The 26839-nt window shown below is 36.4% G+C and overlaps 1 protein-coding gene across 1 annotated transcript; it reads right to left on the bottom strand.

Moving 5' to 3' along the window:
- Window positions 1-7523: 7523 nt before the first annotated feature.
- On the bottom strand, window positions 7524-19982 carry LOC107785543 (uncharacterized). The gene is made up of 7 exons (XM_075225591.1): window positions 19773-19982; window positions 19056-19107; window positions 18952-18960; window positions 18626-18750; window positions 9295-9495; window positions 8602-8766; window positions 7524-8049 (listed from the first exon to the last, which is right to left on the bottom strand). Exons 1-7 carry the CDS (start codon window positions 19980-19982, stop codon window positions 7678-7680), a joined length of 1134 nt encoding a protein of 377 aa, XP_075081692.1. The 3' UTR covers window positions 7524-7677.
- Between the last annotated feature and the right edge of the window lie 6857 nt (window positions 19983-26839).

Raw genomic sequence — 26839 nt, 5'->3', positions numbered from 1 at the left:
TGTAACACTGTTGAACTGAGTACTGTGAGATGTGGTTAATTGAGACTTAAGCGGCTGATGACAAATGTGGGCCATAGAGCCGTATTGTGATTTATATTTGGATCGGGTTGCATGCTGCAACAGATTGATATTTGGATTAGGTTGCATGCCGCAATGGATTTTTGGGTCGGGTTGCACGCTGCAACAGATTGATATTTGGATCGCATTGCACTTTAGAATGGATTGATATTTGGATCGGATTGCACGCCACAACGGATTAATATTTGGATCGGGTTGCACGCCGCAATGGTTATATTGATTGTTGGCTTATATTCAATCAATGCTTGGGTAAGGTTCCGCCACTCCGGAGTCTGGTATTCATAGTGAGCATAGGCATAGGGTCACATGGTCATTTTTTTGCTTTGGTGAGGGGCATTTGTGCCAGGCACCCATACAGTACTGAGTGAAGTTGTGTGTGTGATGGTAAGGGGCACTTGTGCTAGGCACTATGAGCGTTCTGAGTGTGAGTATACATGATGGATTCACTGTGATGTTATTGACTTGACATGTAGGTATAGAGTTGTGCTTTCCTCATGCTAGATGGTATCTTACATGTTGTTGAAAGTTTGCAAATTACAGTTTTCTTGATGAATTCATGTTTTAGTGACCTCGGTGGTAAGATCGCATTGCACTGTTATACTTGAAAAACATGTCTAATTTTCCGTATATATGAACAAGTTGAACATGATATCTCTTGAGTTGTTTACTTTTACTGTCATCATTATATCATGTGTTGTTAGTGATTATTGGTGTTAGCCACTGACCTTCTTCCTAGCTCGTTACTACTTTCAGTCCGAGGTTAGGTTTGTCACTTATTGAGTACATGAGGTCAATTGTACTCATACTACACTTCTGCACCTTATGTGCAGATCTTGGAGTAGAGTGGTTGTGGATGACGGGAGTTGGCATTGAAGATGTACCTACTTTCTGGATATAGCTACCACTTGTCCTTGGTAGTTTTGGACTCGTACTCTACTTATGCATATTTAAACAAATATTGTAATTATTTTATACCAGTTTTATAAATCTAAATATTTGTGGCTCATAATTTATACTATCAATCCTTGGGATATTGTATGAAAATTCAGTTATATCACTTATTGATTAATTATTATTTTCATAGAATTATATAACTGTTGTTTGGCTTACCTAGCAGGTTTGGTTTAGGTCTCATCACGACTAGGTGGATTTTGGATCGTGACAAGTTGGTATTTGAGCTTTATGTTCATAGGTTCTACGAGTCATGAGAAAATGTTTAGTAGAGTCTTGCGGATTGGTATGATGACGTCCATACCTATCTTCAAGGGGCTACAGGGCATCTAGGAAAAATCTCCCTTCTTTCATTTCTGACCGTGCGGTTTTTATTCAGCGTGGGGTCTAATCTTTGGTTTCTTTCTCTTCAATCTGTATGCGGCATTGATCGCTCAGTATTAGTTGTGCATTGATGGTTTGTGATGTCATGGATGAGGTGTGAGATGTTTTTTTCTGTGTTGTGCAGGTAGGCCAGTCTGGAGGACTTAAGGCTAGGAATTCAGACTGCAACTTGGGCTCGGTGGTTTTAGTTGTGTGAGTATGTACTTTTGGACTTATATGTCCGGTAGTGTCCCTGGAAGTGCGATTGATGGCTCATTGAGTGGTTGAATAGCTATATGATGAGTATTATGTGACTACAGAATGTGCTTAGATGGTTTGGATGTGACGAAAAGAATTTCACTTGGGATGAAAAAGGACTATGGATGTTCGATTTTTGTCTTGAAGTGTTGTACAGTCTTGAATTATAAGTGTTTTGAGTGATCTTTTAGTTGTTCATTGTAGAATGAAGTATATTCTTATGTCTTGTTGACGATTTTAGCCTCGGAAAGATTAAGTGATTGCATAGTGGTTGTGACCATGATAGGGACATAGAAAGGTACCAATTTGAGGCTAAGCAGGTGGGTTATCTCCTGCCGGTGGTCTACAAATATGTGATCCTTATGATGTTTCTATTTAGAGTTTTCTTTCTACCAGTGGGATTATATGTGCTGCAATTTGAGTTTGGATCACTTGAGGAAGTTTCACGACTATCACGAGGATGAATAAGCGCTTAGCATATGATTTGAGGTATTTTATGATTAGTGCTACATGAGTTTATGAAGGACTAGTTGAATTACCGTTCGAGATCATGGATATTATGTAGTAATGGTATTATAGGTTATCGGATGTTATGTTATATGTCTTCAAGCTAAGTAGGGGAGGCTTCTATCTACGATCAGATTGCATGATCATGTGTTATATTAGTTGTGGATTGAGGCATATGTGCGGATCAGCTATGACTTATAGAGGTTAATTTCGAGCATGACTCGAGCAAGGAAATTATTGAGTGCGTGATGTGTTATACTTTATGGGCGTATGGAAATCTAGGAATGATTCGGGTTTGTTATTCGTGGTGGATGTAGTGTGCTAGGAGAAGGGATTCACTTATTTGCTTAAAGGTAGGGTTACTTCCTTAGGTGTTTGTGTGCTAAAGAAGCACAGTTCGTTCGGCTAGTATTGGCGATGCATTGGAGATTAGAGCAGAGTGGATGACTCTCGAGGAGGTACTAATGAGTGCAAGGTTCATATGTGATATTGAGGGTTCCCCAGATTTGCATATGGCTAAGATCTGAGATTTGCATTGGATGGTGCCGAGACTTGTGGTATTTCTGTATCATTAGTGATTCTAAATTTCACTCTCAGAGAGGTTAGAGGAACAACTTCACAGAAGGTCTCTTCAGAGTTGGCATCTCGGTTGTGGTACTATTGGGTGCTTGAAAGGGAATACAATAGCTTATGGGCTTTAGGAAGACGTGGTTTCATGCTAGGACCTTTTGGGGTGAGTTTTGGTTATGGATCGAGTGTACTGGCGAGGTGAAGTGCTAATTTGAAGGCAAGTCGAGAGGAATTTGAAGAAATGGGTCAGCTTGATAGTTGTTTGGATCATCATAATAATATAAGGGATTGGTTCTTTTGGTGTGGTGAGGCTTTACCGATGTTTTTTGGCAATACTCTTGGGTTTGGAGGCCTGTGTGACTTGGTTGAGTTAGAGGGATCCAGTTCTGATGACTTGGTTTTGTGCAAATGGGTTTCGAAGAGTTCTCGATGGTGTCGACCATGACTTGAGACGGATGTATTCTATAGGTATGAGAAGTATGTTGTGTGTTGTGATTAATTTTTTCTTTCTCCTAGATAAGGGTCAAGTGGAAGGTATCTGACTAATGAAGCATGTATTTTTCTTGCAATCCAGAGTTGATAATGAGATTCTTGTACTTTTCATATGATGGCATGATATATGTGGTGCAACGTGCGAGATTGAGGTTTGCATGTACAAGGTTGCGGTTCCATTTCGAAGAGGAGGTCATGAGTTCTAGACAACATGGGCGATTTCAAATGTTTAGAAGAATGCTGGAACTATTTGGTATCACCTGAGAAGAGTGTGTATTTCAGAAAGGCGTATTGTGTTTTGACTTGAAAATGCTTGATCAGTATTTCGGTAATCGTCTGGTTGTTGACCGCAGATGTTCAAATTTTGCTACATGAAGATGAAGATTCATGGGAATGTTTCTCGTGAGATGATTGTGTATGAGGGATGCATCGGTTGTTGGAGTGCTTGAGTTGGGATCGGGGATGGAGATTCCTGTATTCTTGAGGTTTAGAGACCGGACGTTCTCGGGGGCAGATTGTTCCTTAGTTGCGGAAGGTGAAAGTAAATGTACCTTTGCGAAGAGCAATAGGAAGATCAATATCTTCTGGAGGATCAGGTGGAGGAGGTGGAGAAGGATCCGATGATGAAGAAATGGGTGCAGGACATGTCTCATTTGTCTCTTGCCTCCGCGAGTAAACTTGAACAATTGACGGTCTTGCTAACATAGTTGGAGCAGGTGCTAAAGGTACACAGGTGATGAAGGCACAACGGTCAGTTGGTGCTCAATAGAAGAGTCAGGAGATAAAGGAACAACATCATCTGATTGTCGAGTAACTTGATAGACTAACCACTCATCTTCCTCTATCTGACTTGTATAAATGGGAGGTACATAGAAAAATGGTATTGTCTCTGAAAATACCACATCAATTGACACCAGATATTTGTCAAGTTCAGTAAAATAGCAGCAATACCCCTTCTGGAGGCGTGAATAGCTCAGGAAAACACACTCAGTGCCTTGGGATCCAACTTGATAACAAATGGTCTAATATCTTGAACATAACATGTGCTTCCAAATAACTTAGGCTCCAACGGAAATAGCAACTTGTTAGGAAAGAGAACACTATAAGGCACATTACCAACAAGCACAGTTGATAGCATGCGGTTAATCAGAAAACAAGTTGCAGAGACTACATCGACCCAAAACTTTTTAGGAACCTTCATTTGGACATAAGTGCTCGAGCTGTCTCAAATAGATGCCTATTCTTTCTCTCAGCAACTCCATTTTGAGAAGGTGTATCATGAAGACTAATGGAGAATACCGTGTTGTCTCATGTAGGATTGAAATAACTCAAACATGTATTCTTTAGCGTTATCACTCTTTAGAATATGCACCGAAGCATTGAAATGAGTTTTAACTTCAGCACAAAAGGCACAAAAGTGAGTAAACACTTTAGAAGGGCTTTTCATAAAATAAATCCAAGTCATTCGAGCGAAATCATCCACAAAAGTAATAAAATACTTATGCCCAGTTTTGGAAATAACAGAACATGGTCCCCAAACATCAGAATGAACTAACTCAAAAGTTGACTCATCCCGCCTATTAATCCTTGGACTTAGCAAGCTGCGATGGTATTTTGCAAGTCATCATGACTCGTAATTCAGTGAAGAGACATTCTGAAACTGGGGACAAAACTTCTTCAACGGAGGTAGAGAAGGATGTACCAATCAACAATATGCTTCAAATGGAGACACATCATTAGAGTAGGCAACAAATCGAGGCTCGTATTCGTCAAGGATGTAGAGGTCACCAGATAGATGTCCTTTACCCATAACTTGCTTCGTCATAAGATCTCGAAAGAGACAATGATCTGGAAATAACGAGATATAACAATTAAGGTCTCTGGTAAATTTCCTAACAGAAATAAGGTTAAAGGCCAACTTTGGTAGATTAACACAGATGACATAGTAATAGATGATGTCAGTTTAACAGTTCCAGATCTCACAATATTACAGGTTGCTCCATCAGCTACAGTCACATGAGATGGTGCTTTGTGTGATTAGAAGATAGAAAAATTATTAGGATTATCTGTCATGTGATTAGTGGCACCAAAATCAATCACCCATTTATTTGAAGAGGTTATAAGACATGTTCTATGTGACTCAAAAAAGGTAGTAACTAAAGCAGATTCCTTAAATGATTCTCGATACAGAGTGAATTTTACAGAGTGGGCCGAAACCATAACATAGTCATTTTTATGACTATCTGTATTCTTATTTCCTCCTGCCTTCTTTTCAGTCATTCTTTTTCAACTAACAAAACTCACGAAATATATTCAAGGGGAGATTAACTAAGTTTCAAGTAGATAGTCAATAAAGATATACTCCACCAGAAATATGACCAAACCAAAGAACCAATGATGCACCAACAAATCACACCAACCAGTAATATACTCCACCAGGAAATATGACCAAGAATAATGAAGTATAGTCAACCACTAAAATAACTTAGAAATTCCAGATTATCCTCAAACTCCAAATAGGTAGGTGGCTGTGCAAGTCCAAATCAAGATAGAAGAAATAAAGTTTAGATGGAAATCAGTAACCTGGGACTTTTTGACGAGACTGTTAATGAGCAGCACTTTTGGGAACAAAAACACCTTCTCAAATCGTGGTCAGTTCGAGTAGAACCCACCATAGACATGCCGAAAATAACGACGTGACCTAGGAACAGTGAACCAAGTCTCCAACCAATCTCCCACGCACCCTCAAGCACTGTCCGGGCAGACTATGTCAGAATTTCTCTACCGGCGCATGGGCTTCACAAACAAAGAATCTAGCCACCGCATTCTAGAAACATGTATATCAAAAAGTAACTGGCCCTTCAAGGGTTGGTGGTGAGAGTTACTTCGCCAGACCAAAGGACTTTCCTAAAACCAGTCAAGTTACTGTGAGACAGTTATTTCTCGGTCGAATTTCAGACCCAACACCGACTATGATATCCTATAACCGGAATTTGAGAGAATAACTTGTGTATTATTCCAATAAGCAAGGGATGTATAAATGCAATGCATTAGGTGCTAACTAAGGAAATAAATAAAGAAAAATCCTACAAATACTGCTACCTATATATGGCTATGCACATTGCTAAGAAATAAGTCTATATACATTTTCTAACAAGTCTATATATATTTTCTAACAAGTCTATATACATTCTCTAACAATAACCAAGTGTGTTATCTGCCTTCTTAGATTTGTTATAATGTTAGTGAGACAAAAAGGTAAAGCATCTCTGCGAAAAGCTTAGTTCTTGGCAGCTCTATAATGGGCAAGAGGCTTGAAGGTTCTTCCAGTTTGATTTTGTAACCTTAACAAATGGTTAAAAGATTACGTTTCTTTCAAAATATTTTTCATTTATTCTAAAACAGTAAGCTCTACACAAGCACGCCTCTACTCAGCCAGAAATTAAATGATCACAATTTTCGTCCCATTTTATGCACGGTGATCTAGTAGGAAAAAAAATGGCATGGTGGGTTTTAGTCAATTAATGTTTTGTGTGGCCTTGAACTATTTTTCTCTTTATTTTAAAACAGGTAATTATATGATAATTGATTAAAATTTAATTGTTTTAAAGATACCAATATGTTGTTAGTACTAAAGTTGATTTTCTAATGCAATAGCCAAACATTAATGATTGATCAACTGACATTGACCACTAAGATTGATATGGTAAACCAAATTATTCTGGTCAACTCAAAAATGATTCTCTTCGAAAAAAGAAAGAGAAGAACTCCCCTTGCAAAGTTGGTGGAGTATCTATATTCCATAAATTGAAACAAATCTCTATATGTAAGACATGAGAATTGGAAATGCAAGAGAGAAGATTCCTATCTCCTCTATTTGTTTAAATAATTTTATTTTCTTATTTTATTTCATTCAATTATAGGATGTTTAGGAATCTTTTTGTCAAAACAGACATTTCTATAAGTGCAATACAAGCACAATCCACAAATCTAATTTATAAGAAACTGGTGTCCCTTAAAATGATTTTAGACACTCTACCCTTTTTCTGATTAATAATCACGTGAAAAGAAAGAGAACAAAACTAAAAAAACTAATGAAAGATGCAAAGAACCAGTCAATCTCAACGCAGAAAGTCTTAAGCCAACTTCTTTTTTGTTTGAGTACAATTAAATAGCCACCTGTACCTTACAAGAAAAAGAATAGAAACAATCAGAGAGAGTGCGAGAGTAAAAGGACACCTTTGTCTAACTCTTCCCAATTTGCCACAAATAGCGCATCTGTAACTTACAGGATAAGAAAAGAATTAAACAATCAAGAAGAAACAAAAAAGGAAAAAAGAAACAAAAGACTTTTTGGACTTCAATTCCCAACTTCATAAAAAAATGAAGAAAAAGTGGTATGGCACTACACTAATATTAAAACTTGAAAGAAAGTGAGGACTGGCTCTCCAGCAGCAATCATTGACTTCTCAAATCTTCCCCCGTGGAAGTTGGAATATTGGAACTTGGTGGAGCTTCATGATCTACTGCCACTTGGGGTGCAATGGAAGCAAGAGCTGTCACTGAGGAGCTGCATGATAAGGGTACTTCCGAGGGGGTACATGGGGATGCAGGTGCTGGAAGGGAATTTGAAAGCATCTTTGAGACGGCAGGTATAGGATACACTTCTGTTACTTCTTCTATGCCCTCATCCAGATACACAATATCTTGCATGGTTAATTGGTGGTACTCCACAATCTCTCTTAAGAAGCGATTCTCACGAGCATACACGGAATTCTCATGTGCTAGACGAGCCTTCTCTGCTAATAGTGTCTCAAGTTGAAGGCGTATCTGAAATTTTAGATTATAGAAAGCATTAGTTCTTCACCACGCACGGTGTTTAAGGATTTCAAATGTTAAAATGAAAAGGATAAAGGCACCTGTGGCGGAGCCGGACTTTTCACTAAGAAAATTCAAAATATAAAAAAACTAAACACACGAGAAAGCTAATGGTATTCAACATATATTATATATACATAAAAAATAATTTTGACCTTGTAAATAATTTTTTGACTGAAGATGGTTCAGACCCCCTTGCAACCCCCTAGTTCCCCGTCCATGCTCAATGGCGTAACATATGATATACTAGCAAAAAAGAACACATACATGATTAAAGTCACTAGTAATATAACCATATTGTATCCAATTAGCAAAGTTGGTTTAAGGTAATGCTTAGATTTCTTATGCAAAAAAAACTCAATCTCTAAGACAAACTTTTACAGACTGTATCCACTGCATCTTGCTGCCCCTGATGACTTAAGAAGGAAGAAGAAGAGGTACTATCAAAGGAATATTTAATATAGAAAAACCATATTACATTTGTGCAAGTAAGTGAAGGATTACCATGTCATCAACTGCAGGATTGTCTCCCTTTTCACAAGACTCTCGAAGGACTTTATTTTCTTCTCCCAGCTGAGAACACCTTAGTTTTGCGAAAGCAAGATATGCTTTAACAGTTTTCAACTCTCGTAAAAGAAGCTTGGCTTTGGCAGCATTTGCCATTGCCACCTGAAACCCAAAAGACAGGTCCATAATGCACTTCACTTGTAAGGATATAATACCAAAGGAAGTTCATAGTAAACCCACACAAGAATTCAGAACAATGAGAGCTCTGTGAACCTGTGTTCTACCATTTAGAGTAATGATGAGATCTCGTTCTGTCAAGTACACTATTGGTATTGAAGGTAATCAGATGAACTACAACTAAAATGCGAATGTAAAAATATGTTGTCCGAGATTAATAATTGTATTTATATACTTTGCTCGGATAATGTCTTTAAAGCTCCTCATGCTTCAAAATGTAAAAAGAAAGAAATCTTTTCTCATAATTGTTGCGGTTACAGCAATTATTGTATTATTTAGTCACTCAGACAGGATGTTGCCACTTGCCAAAAGTACAACGTAATATTGCAGTTACTTCAGATTTTGACTGCAGTTGTGAAGTAGACTTGAAATTTTTAAAAGCATTCTCTCTGGAAAATTAAGGCCTTGGTACTACATGACTAAGAAATACAGAATAACAAGTTGCCAACTCACATCACGAGAAGCCTTTAGTTGATCTTCATGATTGGTTTGTGTATGTGGCTGAGTCGTTTGCCTTGAGGATTGCTGCCATGCGCTATGTAGGCTAGAAACATGATTTTGTTCCTCAAAGTTGGTACCTTTTCTCCTGATCTGCAGTTTGCGTGTCTCTTGAATAATGTCAGTAGTCTTGTTCTCAACAATTGTACGTCCCTCCTGAGAATCAAGAAAAACTTATGTTGAAGCAGCACGTACCTGATTAGGAAATCACATAAACTATAAACTATTCTCATGAAAATCAACTAGCTTCAGATAACAAATTGAGCCGTGTTAAGTATTTGTCCTCATTTTCTTACCATATTTGGTTTTCCTATTCTCTGAAGGAAGAGCAACATATTTACCATAATTGATTTTACCTTTTACGAAAAGAAAAATATAATTCTTTCATATTTGGCTAGTCTCTTTTCTTGGAGGAAAAAGTTTTGGACCTCTATAAGTTGAGGATTCTTACTTCTCATTTAGTAGCATTCACAATGTAGTCCCTTAAAGGGTTTGAGAGTCTTCTTTAGAGGGAGAATTTGTGAGACAAGTGTTATGCTGTCTCTTGTCTGTGCCTCTTTGTGAGATTGTTCTCTCGATAATTTGTACTCTCTTTTATATAGTTGAATGCTCATCTTCATATGTGGACGTAGGTCAATTGACCGAACCACGTTAAATGTTTGTGTGTCTTTTGGTATATTTCTTTTTTGTTATCTGATTTATCGTTGTTAAAGGTATGCTTTATTTGCTTCTATATGACACTTGATTATTTCGGTCCGAACACCATTATCCTTGTTAATTATGAGTTTCAATGATGAAAAATAATATATCACATGTGGTGCAGGTACAAAAGGAATAAAACAAAGGAATCAAGAAGCAATACCATTCAAGAATAGATTAAGGAAACAATCTATTACTGGAGCAATGCAAAGGAAAGAATCAATAATTAGAGATGAAAAAGGAAGAAGCAGCAGAGATATGGAAGAAGAATCAATCAATGATTCAATAAATGATTGACGGAAGATATTACAGGAAGGTCCCAAATCAAAAGAAAATAATATCGCAAGGGCTGCACTGGAGATTGTTGAAGCCAGAAATCAAGGGATCTATCGCAAATCACTCAAGTTACGAAAAGATATGCCTAGCGAATGAAAAGCTTGTCAAGACCTCAAATCAAGGAAGATCAACGAAAACTTGACTTTATTCTTAGAAAGAATCAATCTATGATTCCGTTCAAGGATTAACTCTCTTGGGTTTGCAATCTCTCAAGATTCAAGATGGCCTCGCGAAGTATATATATACATATGTTCTAGACTTGAAGAAAATATACCTTGATCAAACCAACTTCAATCTCTTTGTTCTACTTCAAACAAAATAGTGTAGTCTGTTCTAGATTTCTTGTGTAACAAAGAAGAGAAGAAAGAGATAAAAATACTGGTGGGGCATTGTATCAATTATAGAGAGAAGAACGAGTGACAAAAGTTGTTGGTGTATAACAACATCAACTCATCTGTATTAAGCCACTTCATACTTCAAAGAGACCACCCTTGAAACCCAAGGGGACTGGATGTAGGATTCACTCTGAATCCGAACCAGTATAAAAACATATTGTGTCATTCACTTTCTGTAATTTATCTTTTTTATTCGACTCTTGGAAGGCCAAGTCGACTAGAACTCAAATTAGTCGACTACTGCGAAAAAGAAAAGAAAATTCACAATTCACCTCCCCCCCCCCCCCCCATGCACTTTCAATTGGTATCAGAGCAAGTCTCACACGTTTTGCTTAACAGCTTGTGAGAAAAGATCATGGCAAATCAAGTAATTGTTGGAGCACTCTTTCAAGAAGGAACATCGCAAGTTAGGCCACCATACTTCAATGGACAACACTTTTCTCGTTGGAAAGTGCGTATGAAAATATATGCAGAATCTTATGATGTCAAAGTATGGCGCATTATCAAAAAGGGGAACTATCCACTACCAGCAGCAGCTCAACCACCTGCTGATCCAAAAGATATAGATGAATACACAAACGAACAAATGGCAGTTGTTCAGGTTAATGCTAAGGCACGAAATTTACTCTATAATGCTATAAGTGGAGAGGAATATAAGAAAATATCAAGTTGTGATACAGCTAAAGAAATGTGGGATAAACTGAAAGTTACATATGAAGGAACCAGCAAAGTGAAAGAAACTCACATTAACATGTTGGTTCATGACTATGAACTCTTCCAGATGAAAGAAGGAGAAACCATTGAGGAAATGTTTGCAAGGTTCAGCAAAATCATTAGCGTTCTGAAAGCTTTAGGTAAACCATATTCAAGTGCTGATCAAGTTCGAAAAATTCTAAGAAGTCTACCTACCACTTGGCAGACAAAAGTAGTTGCACTCGAATCACAAGATCTAAACAAACTTTCATATGATGAGCTTCGAGGGATCTTATAGCATTCGAGAAAACTCACCTTAAGAAAACAAAGCAGGAAGAAAAGAAGAAAATTGTTGCCTTCAAAGCTACAACTGAAAGACCAGAAAATAATATTGATGACGACCCAGAAGCTCTTGAAGAAGAGATTGCCATGGTATCAAGAAACATGGATGGTTTAATGAGAATATACAGAAACACAAGAAGAGGTAGGATGCCCTCTAGGCGAACCAGGCAAAATAATGAACAAGACAAGAATGATGGAAAATGTTATGAGTGTGGAAGATATGGGCATGTTCAAGCTGAATGCCCAGATCTTAAAAGAAAGGTTTCCAGAGGATTTAATAAAAATAAATATTTCTGAAGCTGGAGTGATGAACACAGTTCGGAACACGAGGAAATAGCAAATCTATGTTTCATGACCATTCTGAAAAATGACATGAACAAATATTCAGGTTGCTGGACTGATGAAGATGCATCAGACGATGAATGCAAAGAAGATAATGAAAATTGTTTCATGGCACGAGGTGAAACAAGCAAGGAACACCACAGAATAAGCCACAAAGGAAAATGGTACTTAGACAGTGTGTGTTCCAGTCACATGACAGGTGACAAAAACCTGTTCAAAGAAGTTACAAAGATAAATGGAGGAAGTGTCAAATTTGGCGATGATTCAAAAGGAAAGATAGTTGGCACTGGCATGGTTCCATTCAACAACAACTGTGATATTACTAAAGTGTATCTTGTAGAAGGACTCAACTACAATCTCCTGAGTATAAGTCAGCTTTGTGATTTAGGGTACGAAGTTAAATTCAAGAAAACAGGTTGCGCTATTGAAGATGAGGCATGTAAAATAATACTCCCAGGAAAAAGGTATGGAAATATTTACATTCTTGATGGCATTGAAAATCTAGATAGTCACATCTGCTTAGCATCTATATCTGATGATCTACGGTTGTGGCGTATGAAACTTGGTCATGCAAGCATGCATCTTATTGAGAAACTCTCCAAGCATGATTTAGTTATTGGTTTCCCTAAACTTAATTTTTTCTAAAAATCATGTATGTGATGCATGTCAAATTGGCAAACAAACCATAAACTCTTTCAAAAGCAAAGGCATTGTATCTACCACCAAGCCTTTACAATTGCTCCACATGGATTTGTTTGGACCCACCAGAACTTCTAGCATAGGAGGAAAACGATATGCTTTTGTTATTGTTGATGACTACTCACGTTTTACATCGGTAATTTTCTTATCTCACAAAGATGAAGCTTTGAAATACTTTGAGATTTTCTATAAGAAAGTTGAAAGAGAAAAAGGGTACCTTATTACAACCATTCAAAGTGATCATGGAGGAGAATTTGAAAGCAAAGCATTTGAAGATTTCTGCAATGATCAAGGATATACTCACAACTTCTCAGCTCCAAGATCACCTCAACAGAATGGAGTAGTTGAGCAGAAAAATAGAACTTTACAAGATATGGCCAGAACAATGATATTGGAATATTCCCTGCCAAACCATTTTTGGGCAGAAGCAGTAAGCACAGCCTGCCACATTCTCAACAGATGTCTTATAAGACCTATTCTGAAGAAAACTCCATATGAATTATGGAAAGGTAAACGGCCCAATATAGGTTATTTTCATCCTTTTGGCAGCAAGTATTTTATCCACAACAATGGTAAGGACAATCTTGGAAAATTTGATCCAAGAAGTGATGAAGGTATTTTTCTAGGTTATTCCATAAATAATAGATCCTTTAGAGTTTATAATAAATGCACTTTATTTGTAGAAGAATCAGTACATGTCATATTTGATAAAAATAACACTACTGCCGAGAAAGTAATTATTGCAGGTGATGAAGATATTAGTCAAGAAACACCACAGTCAAGCAAATCTCAAAAGTCAACTGATACGATAGACGGTGTCACAGAATCAACTAGTGAGCCCGTCACCAGTCAACCAGAATCACAGAAGGAGTCAACTACTCATACGATTGCAACACGTCTAAATGCATGGAGAAGTGAACCGGAATATCCTCAAAAGTTTATCATAGGAGATCCAAGTGAAGGAATAAAAACCAGGGGAGCTCTCAAGAAAAAAGCAAATGTAGCACTCATCTCTCAGATTGAACCAAAGAGGGTTGAGGAAGCCTTAAAAGACTCCGGCTGGGTACAAGCAATGCAGGAAGAACTCAATCAATTTGATAAAAAAACAAGTCTGGAAATTGCTACCTAAGCCTGCAAATGCTATTGTAGTTGGAACAAAATGGGTTTTCAGAAATAAGCTTAATGAAGATGGAAAGGTCGTGAGAAACAAAGCCAGATTAGTAGCCCAAGGCTACTCACATCAGGAAGGAGTCGACTACGATGAGACCTTTGCACCAATAGCTCGACTAGAGTCTATACGGATTCTTTTTGCATATGTATCCTTCAAACGATTCAGACTCTTTTAGATGGATGTCAAAAGTGCCTTTTTAAATGGCTTCATTGATGAGGAGGTATATGTAAAACAACCTCCTAGTTTTGAAGACTCAAAATTCCCTTACCATGTGTATAATTTGACTAAAGCTCTGTATGGACTCAAACAAGCTCCACGAGCCTGGTACAAAAAGCTTAGTTCATTTCTACTTGATCATGTGTTTACAAGAGGTAAAGTAGATACTACCTTATTTATCAAAAGATCATCAGGAGGTAATCTTATTATTCAAGTTTATATTAATGATATTATCTTTGGAAGTGCTAACCCTCTGTTGTGCAAGGAATTCGCTAGTCTTATGCAAAGTGAGTTTGAAATGAGCATGATGGGAGAGCTTACATTTTTTCTTAGACTACAAATTCAACAATCTGAAGAAGGAACGTTCATGTTCCAAACAAAATATACAAAGGAATTAATTCAAAAGTTTGGCATGAGCAGTGTTAAAGCAATTGGTACACCAATGAGCCCGTCAACAAGTATCGACAAGGACGAAAAAGGAAATCCAGTTGATGAAACTAAATATCGTGGAATGACGGTTCCTTGCTCTACTTGACTGCTAGTCAACCAGATATTATGTTTAGTGTGTGTAAATGTGCCAGGTTTCAGTAAACTCCTAAGGAATCATATCTGACTGCAGTAAAGAGAATAATTTGTTATCTCATCGGAACTATTTCTTATGGATCATGGTATCCATGTTCTAACAATTTTAAACTGGAAGGTTTTTCAGATGCTGATCTTGCAGGCGATAAAGAAGACAGAAAAAGCACTAGCGGAACATGTCAATTACTGGGAAAGGCATTAATTTCATGGAACAGTAAGAAATAAGGCTCAGTTGCATTATCCACAACGGAGGCAGAATATATTGCTATTGGGCAATGTTGTGCTCAGTTACTATGTATGTCTCGTCAACTGGGTGACTATGAACCATTTTTTAAACATATTCAAATATTTTGTGATAACTCTAGTGTTATATGTCTCTCAAAGAATCATGTGCATCATTCTAGGGCTAAGCATATAGACATCAAGCATCATTTCATTAGAGATCACGTGCTTAAGGGAGATATAAAATTATAATTTGTTGGCACAACTGATCAATTAGCTGACATTTTTACTAAGCCTTTACTTGAAGATAGATTTTGCTCCCTAAGAGAACTACTTGGTATTATTTCTCTTGGTCATAAAACTTAGGACCCATGTGTTAGTTTTTAATTCTTGTGTGTCTAATATTTTTATTTATGTTTTATCTGTAAGTATGCATTAATTTAGCGCCTCCAATTTCCCTCTCTTTTCCCATCAGTCGCAGCTTTTAAGAAAGGAAAATCAATCATTATGACCCTTCCTCACACCTCTTCCTTTCCTGCACTCAACCGTCAAAATCCCTTCCTTTTGTAATCCCCTGAACCACTCTTCTCTGTCTTCATTGCTCCTACCACTCAAAAACCGTTCCTCAAATCCTTCAAACCCTTCTTCAAAGTCTCTCGATGGCTAAACACTCCCAGAATCCGTCTGCCTCCACTAGAAAAAGTACTCGTTCCAAGGGAAAACCATCTACTTAGCCTCCAGAACAAGTAGACCTAGGGTCTGACCACTCGGAAGGGTTTGCCTCTTCTCAGGCAGAACTATTAAGACCACTTTCGCCTAATAGGAGAAAAAACCCTTGGAAAAAGACCTATGGAAGACCCCCATGAATCTTTTACCCCCCAAGAAATCCAAAGTAGAGCTCTCGAGTTCTCTAGAGTCCGACTTCAATTTCTGGGATACCCCACATAGGGATTTTTTTATTGCTCTGAAAGACAAGCCCATTTTCCATGGAAGAGTAATCGACCTTGATGATATGGAGGCCCTCAATTGTAAGGTAAAGGATCTATTTGTTTTTCAAGGATGGTCAAAATTTCTCTCTGTACCCCCTCCCAAAGTCTATGAACCTTTAGCGAGAATATTTTATGCAAATCTTCACTCTAGAAAGCCTGATAAGTTAGAATCCTTAGTTCTAGGAAAACGCATTATCCTTGATTGTGCCATGTTTGACTCAATCTTTCGGTGTAAGTGCTCCAATTTTCTTATGCTTTTCAAGAATACTTGGCCTGATGATTTTGAAATTTTTTTTTTATCAAGCAAAACGTTGTATTGCTGAATGTCCATCTGATTTCCTTCCTAACCAGTTAGGTCCCAGTGATGTTAGTTTTTAAACCTGAGTTCTGGCCCACATTGTTGCAACTACTCTTGTTTCTCGTACTGGATCATTCTCCACCTTCTCTCAATGAGATACCTTTTTTGTCTACTGCCTTGTGACCAAACTTAAGGTTAAACTATCCTTATGGGTCATAAACTTCATGATTGAGAGTGCTGATGATCCCACCAGTTTACCCTATGGTATGGCTATTACCCACATTTTGGAAGCCCACAACATCTCTATCTCAGAATACCCCTTTTGTCTCTGTTTCCAAGTCCTACAACTCTAGAGCCTTCGCCAGTATGGGGTATGTGTGTGCTAAGGACTCCTGGGTGAAGAAACAGGGACGGTGAAGTCAAGAACGTCCAGCCTGATCCCAAGACCAAAGCCTCTGTTTCCCATCATAGTGTAGGTGATCCTGATCTTATGGAGAAACTATCTTCTATTGATAACAAGTTGACCACCATCAAGGACCTTCTTGCAGCAACTCAATCCACTGTTGGGACATCCATGCAATCTCCAAAGAGACTGGATCCGATGTTTCAAAGATAAGGGTCAAAATCCTCAAACTCAGAGAAAATACAGTCAAAGCCTTCAAGGAAGTACATGACAGGATTGATGGGGTGACGGTTTCAGCCAATGCCAGCTTTGAACGTCTGAAGGAGGCGATTTGCAACACTTTAATTTATTTCTTGCGTCGTTAGTTGTGGAAGTTTCAAACAATTTTTGTTTGTTATTTTGTTGTGATGGGCTGGATAACCAATCGCTGGATACTTTTGCTAAACCCTACATGCCTATACTTTAACTGATGCCTATATTTTAAATATTTGCCTATGATATATCTGTTCCAACTTAATTTCAACTGTATCTGTGCATATCCCCTCTTTGTTGATGTCAAAAAGGGGGAGAAAAAGACCATTGTACTTTGCAGGACATATAGCAACTATTAAGGGGGAGTTGACTGAAGTATATGACGCACCTATTGAAGGGGAGTCGACTACAGGGAAGTAAACTGTTGTTTATATATATTATTTTTGTCATCATCAAAAAAGGGGAGATTGTTAATTATGAGTTTCAATGATGAAAAACAATATATCACATCTGGTGCAGGAACACAAGGAATAAAACAATCAAGAAGCAATACCATTCAAGAATAGATTAAGAAAATAATTTATTACTGGAGCAATGCAAAGGAAAGAATCAATAATTAGAGATGAAAAAGGAAGAAGCAACGGAGATACGGAAGAAGAATCAATCAATGATTCAATAAATGATTGACGGAAGCTATTACAGGAAGGTCCCAAATCAAAGAAAAACAAGATCGCAAGGGCTGCATTGGAGATTGTTGAAGCCAAAAATCAAGGGATCTATCGCAAATCACTCAAGTTACGAAAAGATATGCCTAGCGAATGAAAAGCTTGTCAAGACCTCAAATCAAGGAGGATCAACGGAAACTTGACTTTATTCTTGGAAAGAATCAACCTATGATTCCGTTCAAGGATCAACTCCCTTGGGTTTGCAATCTCTCAAGATTCACGAAGGCCTCACGAAGTATATATATATACATATGTTTCAGACTTGAAAAAAATATACTTTGATCAAACCAATTTCAATCTCTTTGTTCTACTTCAAACAAAACATTGTAGTCTGCTCTAGATTTCTTGTGTAACATAGAAGAGAAGAGAGAGAGATAAGAACACTGGTGAGACATTGTATCAATTATAGAGAGAAAAACGAGTGACAAAAATTGTTGGTGTATAACAACATCAACTCATCTGTATTAAGCCACTTCATACTTGAAAAAGATCATCCTTGAAACCCAAGGGGACTGGATGTAGGATTTACTCTGGATCCGAACTAGTATAAAAACATACTGTGTCATTTACTTTCTGCAATTTATCTTTTTCATTCGATTCCTGAAAGGCCAAGTCGACTCAAATTAGTGGAAAATTCACAATTCACTCCTTCCCCCCCCCGAGCCTTGCACTGACGAAAATCCATTCGTGTCGGTCATTCAATGTTAATATGTTATACAGTCTTATAACTTTCAGCTTAATATGTCATAGATAACTGTATCAACTGGAAAACATTTGAAACAGATAAAAGATTTTCAGGAAAATATAAATTAGAGTAGGAGTCATGTCAGACAATTAAATGAACATGGCAAATACCCCTAGTTAACAAATTTCAAAAGCTAGCCCCCGGAGCTGCTTCGCAAAGAAAAGAATGCACTTATACCTCCAATGCATTCCCGATGGTATCACCAATGTGGTTCAAAGACGATGTGAGTGCATCCAGGCCCTTACGCAGTTTAGGATTGTCCACTTTTCTGGAAAATTTGGGTTCTGATATTGCCGATAATACTGGATATTGAGAAGGATATGGGGAAGTTAGATAAAAAGCTCATAATACAAGCATGAAGTGTCATAGAAGCACTTCCTTGCATAAACAGAAGAAAGAAGGTTTTGAAAATGGGGATAAAATGAGAGAATAGTTGTAGTTATATTCCTGCTTGAGCTTATGCTTGTTTTTTATTAGAAGAAAAGAGAGGAGTCAATTATCACCTGGGTTTCTTTAAGGATGCTGCTGGCTGGAGCTTCGAATTGCTGGGAAATATTGTCATCGTCAAGAATTGCTTTAGCTTTTCTAGACAGAACATCCCAAAAACCACCGGCTTCATTGGAACTTGACAGTGATGTATATTCATAGGAAGCAGCAGCCTGGTTCCAAAGTAAATTTCACGCGAATATCAGCACTAAGAAGGTAGTTATGACTTATGCTAAACTATGGGGCACAACGAAGTCAATGCCGACTATTCAAATTACATATCGAGTTCAAATTAAAAATCAGAACATGTACCGGTAAGAGATAGTTTAATTAGTTAATGAACAAACCAATTAACTAGGCCCCAAACTCAAATTAATTGAGATCTGCTGTACGAATATTTTGTAATTCCAAACAATCAGGTGCATTTCATGCCAATACTAAGTAACTCTGCTAAAAAAAACTGAAACTTTCTATTTTTTTTCAAAAAATGAATGTATATGAATTTGATGTTCACAGCATCAGATATAGGAGTTTTCAGGTTAACAGCAGAAGAAAGATATGCAAATACTCCAAAGGAAGTGACTTTTATTCTCTAATCTACAAAGAATCAAGGGCCTGGTTCAGTTGTGGTCCAATAGCCTGTATTGCAAGGTCAAAATACACAGATAGTGTAAAACGTTGCTTACACATGACTGTCAATGTATATAACTTAATCCATTTTGCAGTTATATAAGCACATGACTGGTTCGAAGAAGACAGGGTGATCAGAGAGCACGATACAATACAATGTATGTATTTATATATATAATATAAGAAAAGAAGAGTGAGCGGATCTGACCTGAGAAGGATGAGGATGGGGAAAAGCGGAATCGGCATAAGCGGAGGAGAGAGAAGAGTCCCGATGAGCGGCAGAGGCTTTAATAGCCTGAGCGGCAAGAGAAGAAGAAGAAGAAGATAAGTAATCATCATCATCGGGACGCGGACGGAAAATGCTCTCCTCCTTGAACGTTGACGACTTGCTCGTCCCTTGCCTCCTTCTGTACGCCATCCTTAATTATCGATCACTTCCTACTACTCCTATAACAAATACAACAGCACCAAATTTTAGCATAGACGGAGGCTGACGCCACCAATAACCACCGATCAACTGCCACCGCCACCACCAAATTGGGCAGAAATGTCACGGAAGAGGGTGATGGAGAATTGGAGAGAGAGAGAAAGAAAGAAAGAGAATGTGCGGGAAAGGAATCCAAGTCTGTAACCAACTCCTCCTTTTAAGTTGACATTATTTAATGCACTTTTTTTAATTACTAGTATCTATGTCTCATAACTGGAAAGTCTTTTTTTTCTTTTCAGTTTGCCCCAATTTCCACTACAGCACAAAATTGGCCCCATTACCCAATTGTCACATATTTAATTAAGCGAATTATACTTTGAATTTACGTGTTAGTTAAACGTTGAATTTCTAAATAAAAATTTTAGTTGTCAGCTTTATTTAGCTATCTCCCTTTAAAATACTAGTCTTAGGGTACGTGTTTTGCACGTGTACCCTAACTCAACGAGTAATATATTTAAAATAATTATATAAATATTATATTAAAATTATATTTGAGTTATAAAAATAAATATTTACATAATTTAAATAAGAAAAAAATTCGTATGACATATGTAATATTAAAAATTTATATGCAATTCAAATAGTGAAGGATTTAATGCATAAAATTTAATTAATTAAAAGTATTGTCAACCCTTCTTTTACTTGTCATTAAGTAAATTCCTTAAATTGAATTTATTTTTAATTTATTTTAGTTCTTAGATTTTAAATTGATACGACATCTAGGGTCAAACTTCCTAATATTTGGTAAGAGAATATTTAAGTCAAATCGTTTTTAATATTTAGCTTAGAGTTATTGCTTAAATCTTTGATGTTAGAAGTAATGAATTTTATAAGGAAAGAATTTATATTGCTAAAATATTTCTTTATTTTAAATTCTTCGATATAGAAGTTTGTATATAGTTCGAATAAGGAATGATTTAATATTTAAAATTTTAATTAATTTTGAAGCCCTAAATATTAGAAAAATAATTAAATAATTATTCGTAAATATAAGGAAAATAATTAAATGTCTATTCCTAAATATTAGGGAGATAATTAAATAAATATTCATAAATATTAGGATAATAACTAAAAGACTATTTTGTCTAGTCTGAACTCTAGTTTTAAAGGGTAAAAAAGGCAAACGACATTTCGTTAAGAGCCTTCGTACTTTTAATATAGTATAGATAGATATAGATATGTCAATAGTAATATATAAAACGACAAAGCTCCAAATATACCCATATACTTTCGAAAATGGTCTAAGAATACCCCTTGTTATACTATTGGGTTATCTATACCCCTGTAGTCATACTTTGGATTCAAATATACCCTTCATTTAAACGGAGGGACACGTGTCATTGCCCTGTTGACCAATTCTAAATATCTCCTAATTAATTAAAAAGACTCATTATTTGGTATCCAAAAAGTAATTTTTTTTTGTAAAAACTGAATTGTTTTTACTAAAAACTGAAAAAAACGAAAATATTTTTTTTCCTGTTTTTACAAAAAAACTGCTTTAAAAAAAATTAAAAAATAATTTTTAAAACTATATTTTTGTAAAAACGGAAAAAAAATATTTTTCTAAAACAATTAAAAACTGGAAAAAACTAAAATTCTTTTAACTAAAAACTGAAAATAAAAAAAAAGAAAATATTTGTATTTTCAGTTTTTACAAAACCATTGCTTTAAAAAATTACTTTTCTGTTTTTTTTTTGTTTTTCCAAAAAACAATTGCTTTAGAAATTATTTTTCAGTTTTTTTAAAGCAATATTTTTCTAAAAACTGGAAAAAAATATTTTCGATTTTTTCAGTTTTTAGTAAAAAAGAAATTCAGTTTTTTTCAGTTTTTACAAAAACATTGCTTTAGAAAATTACTTTTCAATTTTGTTTTTCAGTTTTTACAAAAATATAGTTTTAGAAAATATTTTTCAGTTTTTTTTAAAGCAGTTTGTTTTGTAAAAACTGAAAGAAAAAATATTTTCGTTTTTTCAATTTTTAGTAAAAAACAAAAACCAGTTTTTACAAAAAAAAAATCGCTTTAGAAAATTACTTTTCGGGTATGGGTAATGTGTGTTTTTAATTAATTAGGAGATATTTAGAATTGGTCAATAGGACGATGACATGTGTCCCTCTGTTAAAATGAGGTGTATATTTGAATCAAAAGTATGACTGCAGGTGTATAGATAACCCAATAGTATAACGAGGGGTATTCTTAGACCATTTTCGAAAGTACAGGGGTATATTTGGACCTTTGCCGTATATAAAATACACTTATAATCTAAAAGTGAAAATTTTCATTTTCAAACGTCTCTTCCTCCACAATTTAACGTTGACGAAGACAACGTAAATTACAAGATGGGATGCGCTTAAATAATTATAAATAATAATAAAATTATATATTTACATATAGAGGGACAGAACTAGAGTGCCGGGAGCGGGTTCGTTCGAACCTAATAGCTTTGGTTCGAATTCTGTATTTGTCTTAAAAATTTTATTGAATATGTATAAATTATTAATCTAAAACTCAGTAACTTCAATCGATTAGAATCTCGAACCCATAAACTTGAAATTCTGACTCTGTCTCTATACATATATATAATTATTCTTTAATACAAGTCTTGTTCAAGGTATTAATGTTGTCCATCCCACGCCATTTAGTACACTTTTTATTCCAAGTAACTGTCTAATTTTTGTTTCATGTTCTCAAAAAAAAAATAGTAATAAATGTGAAGTATTACCATAACAACCAAAGCAATTTACAACCTAAAGAGCCTCTAGTGTCCTTCTAGGAAGAGTACCTCAAACACTAGATCCCAAGACAAAAGAAACAGAAGTCTAGTTACATAATTTCTGAATTAACAACCGGCTTTTGCGAGCTCTTTTCGACTTACACAGTATACCTATTCTATCATTGATCTCTTTTTGAATCTGAGCAACTACAAAGTCTCTCCCCGCAGTACCTTTCCCATGAAAATCTTCCAGTTTCTTGCTTGTTAAGTGTAATTTATCATGGCACCCCTTACTACTGCAACTATTTCCTTCTGAAATTCCTCATTAACTTGTTTTGTTAGGATCGGGAAACCGTATAGTGCAGAATTTAACCAAACAATGTTATAATAACAATAACAAAGACAATACAAGTTGATAATAACGACAATTAAAGAAGATAAAAAAGACACAAATTTAACGTGGTTCGGTCAAGGTGACCTACGTCCACAAGCGGAGAGGAGCAATTTCACTATACCAACAAGAGTACAAAATTAGAGTAAATACTCTAATTAGTCCCAAATACCCCAAGAGAATAACCTCACAAGATCACTCCAAAGAAAGCGTTCACACAAGTGTTTCCAAACACTCACTCTCTTACAAAATACTCTATAATGAAATAAAGGATGAGAAAGAAAGAAGAGTGAAAAGCTCTTGAATTAGTGTGTTTACAAACGAGGAGAAACTCCTCTATTTATAGTAAGAAATCCTCGGCCTAATAGTGGATATTATGTCATAGCAAATATCATGATCCACAAATTTTGTTATAGTGGATATTATGCCATGGCAAATATAATGAAAATTTGGCCACCACTTGAGAAGAAGCCAAATTAATGGCCATATAACAAATCTCCACATTGGCCTAATTTCGGCTTATATAGAGTAAATTACCACCTTCTCCGTACAAACCTTAATGGGTAAAATCATTCTTCATAAATACCAATCAAGTTCAGGCAAAGCTTGAACTTGGACACTGGAAGAGATTTTGTGAACATGTCAGCAGGATTGTCTCTAATGATGATCTTCTGAACAGAGACTTTTCCTTTAGTAATAGTTTCTCGGATGAAATGATACTTTATATCAATGTGCTCTGTCCTCTCATGATACATTTGATCTTTAGTCAAGTGAATGGCACTTTGGCTATCACAGAAAATGATAATACCACCTTGGTGTGAACTCAGTTCCGCAAATAGACCCTTCAACCATAAAGCTTCTTTGATCGCCTCGATCACTGCCATATATTCTGCTTCGGTAGTAGATAAAGCTACTACATGTTGTAATGTAGCTTTCCAACTAATAGCGCATCCACCGATGCAAAATACATAGCCTGTCAGTGATTTTCTTTTGTCAAGATCACCTGCATAATCTAAGTCTACAAAACCAACCAAAGTGTTAGTATTTCTCCCAAACTCCAAACATGTGTTTGAAGTACCTCGCAAGTATCTGAGAATCCATTTCACAGCATGCCAATGTGTTTTACCAAGGCAAGCCATATACCGACTTACCACGCTCACTGCTTGTGAAATATCTGAACGTGTACAAACCGTTGCATACAGCCGACTGCACTGGAATAAGGAATTTGTGCCATGTACCTCTCTTCTTCCTCTGACTGCGGGGATTGAACAGCTGATAACTTAAAATGAGCAGCAAGAGGGGTACTAACTAGTTTAGCATCTTTCATGTCAAACCTCTCCAAGACTTTCTCCAAGTACTTCTTCTGGGTCATAAATAGCCTGTTGGATTTTCGATCTCTTTTGATCTCCATGCCAAGGATTTTCTTAGCTGCTCCCAAATCTTTCATCTCAAATTCACTTTTCAGCTGACTTTTCAAATTGTGAATTTCTGTTAAATCCTTAACAGCAATAAGCATGTCATCAACATATAATAATAGGTACACAAATGAACCATCATTTAACTTCCGAAAGTAAACACAACTATCATGCATGCTCCTCGAATAACCATGAACCAACATAAAGGAATCAAACCTTTTATACCATTGTCTTGGAGAATGCTTTAATCCGTACAAGGATTTCTTCAACAAGCAAACATGATCTTCTTTTCCTTCAATTTCAAATCCTTCGGGTTGATGCATGTATATCTGTTCCTCAAGTTCGCCATGCAAGAAAGTTGTCTTAACATCAAGTTGTTCTAATTCTAAATCATACATGGCAACGAAGGCAAGCAAGACACGAATAGAGCTATGTTTAATAACAAGTGAGAAAATAACATTAAAATCAACTCCTTGTACCTAACTGTAGCCCGTTGCAACTAATCGTGCCTTATACCTCGCATCTTCAACCCCTGGAATGTCATCCTTTTTCTTGAAGACCCATTTGCAACCAAAAATTCTTTTTACTGATGGCGGCTTCACAAAAGACCAAGTACCATTCTTGTAGAGAGACTCAATTTCTTCATTCATTACAATCACCCACTTGGCTGAGTCAGCACCAGAAACATCTTCTGAATATTTTGATGGTTCTCCAATTTCTTCAGTTTCCTGTGCAACTGAAAAAGCAAATGCAACATAATCTTCAAACCTTAATGGTTGTTTACCTTTTTTTCTCGGTCTATGTTTGGCTATAGAATACTCCTCTTCTTCTGGTTCAACTTCAGGACTCTCAAATTCAGGAATTTCTACTTCTGGCTCAACTTCAAGGGTTTTAACTGTATTTTTCTCCAAAGTTGATGAACTTGGCTCAGAAAGAATGCCAATCTCAACCTCCACCTGCTTCTATGTACTCTTTCCTTTATCTATATTACAAGAACTAGAAGACTCTTTTCTAGAATATAACATAGAGGATTCATTAAAGGTTACATCTCTACTAATTATAAATTTTGGTGCCGTGGGATCAGGATACCATAGTCGGTATCCTTTCACCCCAGATTCATACCCAAAGAAAATGCACTTTTTAGCCCTTGGCTCTAATTTTCCATCATTGACATGCATGTATACAAGGCAACGAAATATCTTTAAATCAAAATAATTAGCAGGAGTACCTGACCATATTTTCTCTGGAGTCTTAAAGTTCAAAGGTGCAGAAGGAGCTCGGTTGACAATATAACAAGTTGTAGAGATAGCTTCTTCCCATAAGGCGTTTGTCAACCCAGCATTGAAATCATGCAACGAGCCCTTTCCAAAAGAGTTCTATTCATCCTTTCTGCCACACCATTTTGCTGAGGTGTCATTCTCATAGTACGATATGGAGCAATTCTTTAATTCTTGCAAAATTCGTTGAATTCATCATTACAAAATTTCAAGTCATTATCTGTTCTAAGCCGCTTAACCTGTTTTCCTGTTTGCTTCTCAACCAAAACTTTCCATTGTTTAAAATTTAAGAAAACATCACTTTTAGTTTTCAAGAAATAAACCCAAACTTTTCTTGAATAATCATCAATGAAAGTTAACATATACCTAGCACCACCTTTTGATGGGGTACGTGAAGGACCCCAAAGATCTGAATAAATGTAATCCAAAGTACCTTTTGTTCTATGAATCGCTGGAGATTTGAAGCTGACTCTTTTCTGCTTCCCGAACACGCAATGTTCACAAAACTCAATATTTCCGGTACTTTGGCCACATAAGAGACCTCTTTTGCTGAGGATGGAAAGACCTTTTTCACTCATATGCCCCAATCGCATATGCCACAATTTGGTGATGTCAAAATCTGATTTTTCTGATATTGAACCTGTAGCAACACCTGTAAAAGTAGATCCCAAAAAAGTATACAATGTACCAGATCTGTGTGCTTTCATGATCACAAGAGCACCATGAAAAATTTTCAAAACTCCACCTTCACTTGTGTACTTGCACCCAAGAGATTCTAGAGTGCCCAAAGAGATGAGATTTTTCTTCAAGTCAGGAACATGTCTAACATCGGTGAGAGTTCTCACCACACTATCGTGCATTTTGATTCGGACTGTACCTTTTCCAATAACTTTGCAGGCATCATTGTTTCCCATCAAAATAACTCCACCTCCAATAAATTTATATGTGGTAAATAAATCCCGATGGGACGCATATGATAAGAATAACCCGAATC

The sequence above is a fragment of the Nicotiana tabacum genome, chromosome 2 (assembly GCF_000715075.1).
Source record: "Nicotiana tabacum cultivar K326 chromosome 2, ASM71507v2, whole genome shotgun sequence".
NCBI classification, from domain to species: Eukaryota; Viridiplantae; Streptophyta; class Magnoliopsida; order Solanales; family Solanaceae; genus Nicotiana; species Nicotiana tabacum.
The sequence above is the reverse complement of the archived record's forward strand: the minus strand, read 5'-3'. Positions and strand labels throughout refer to the sequence as shown.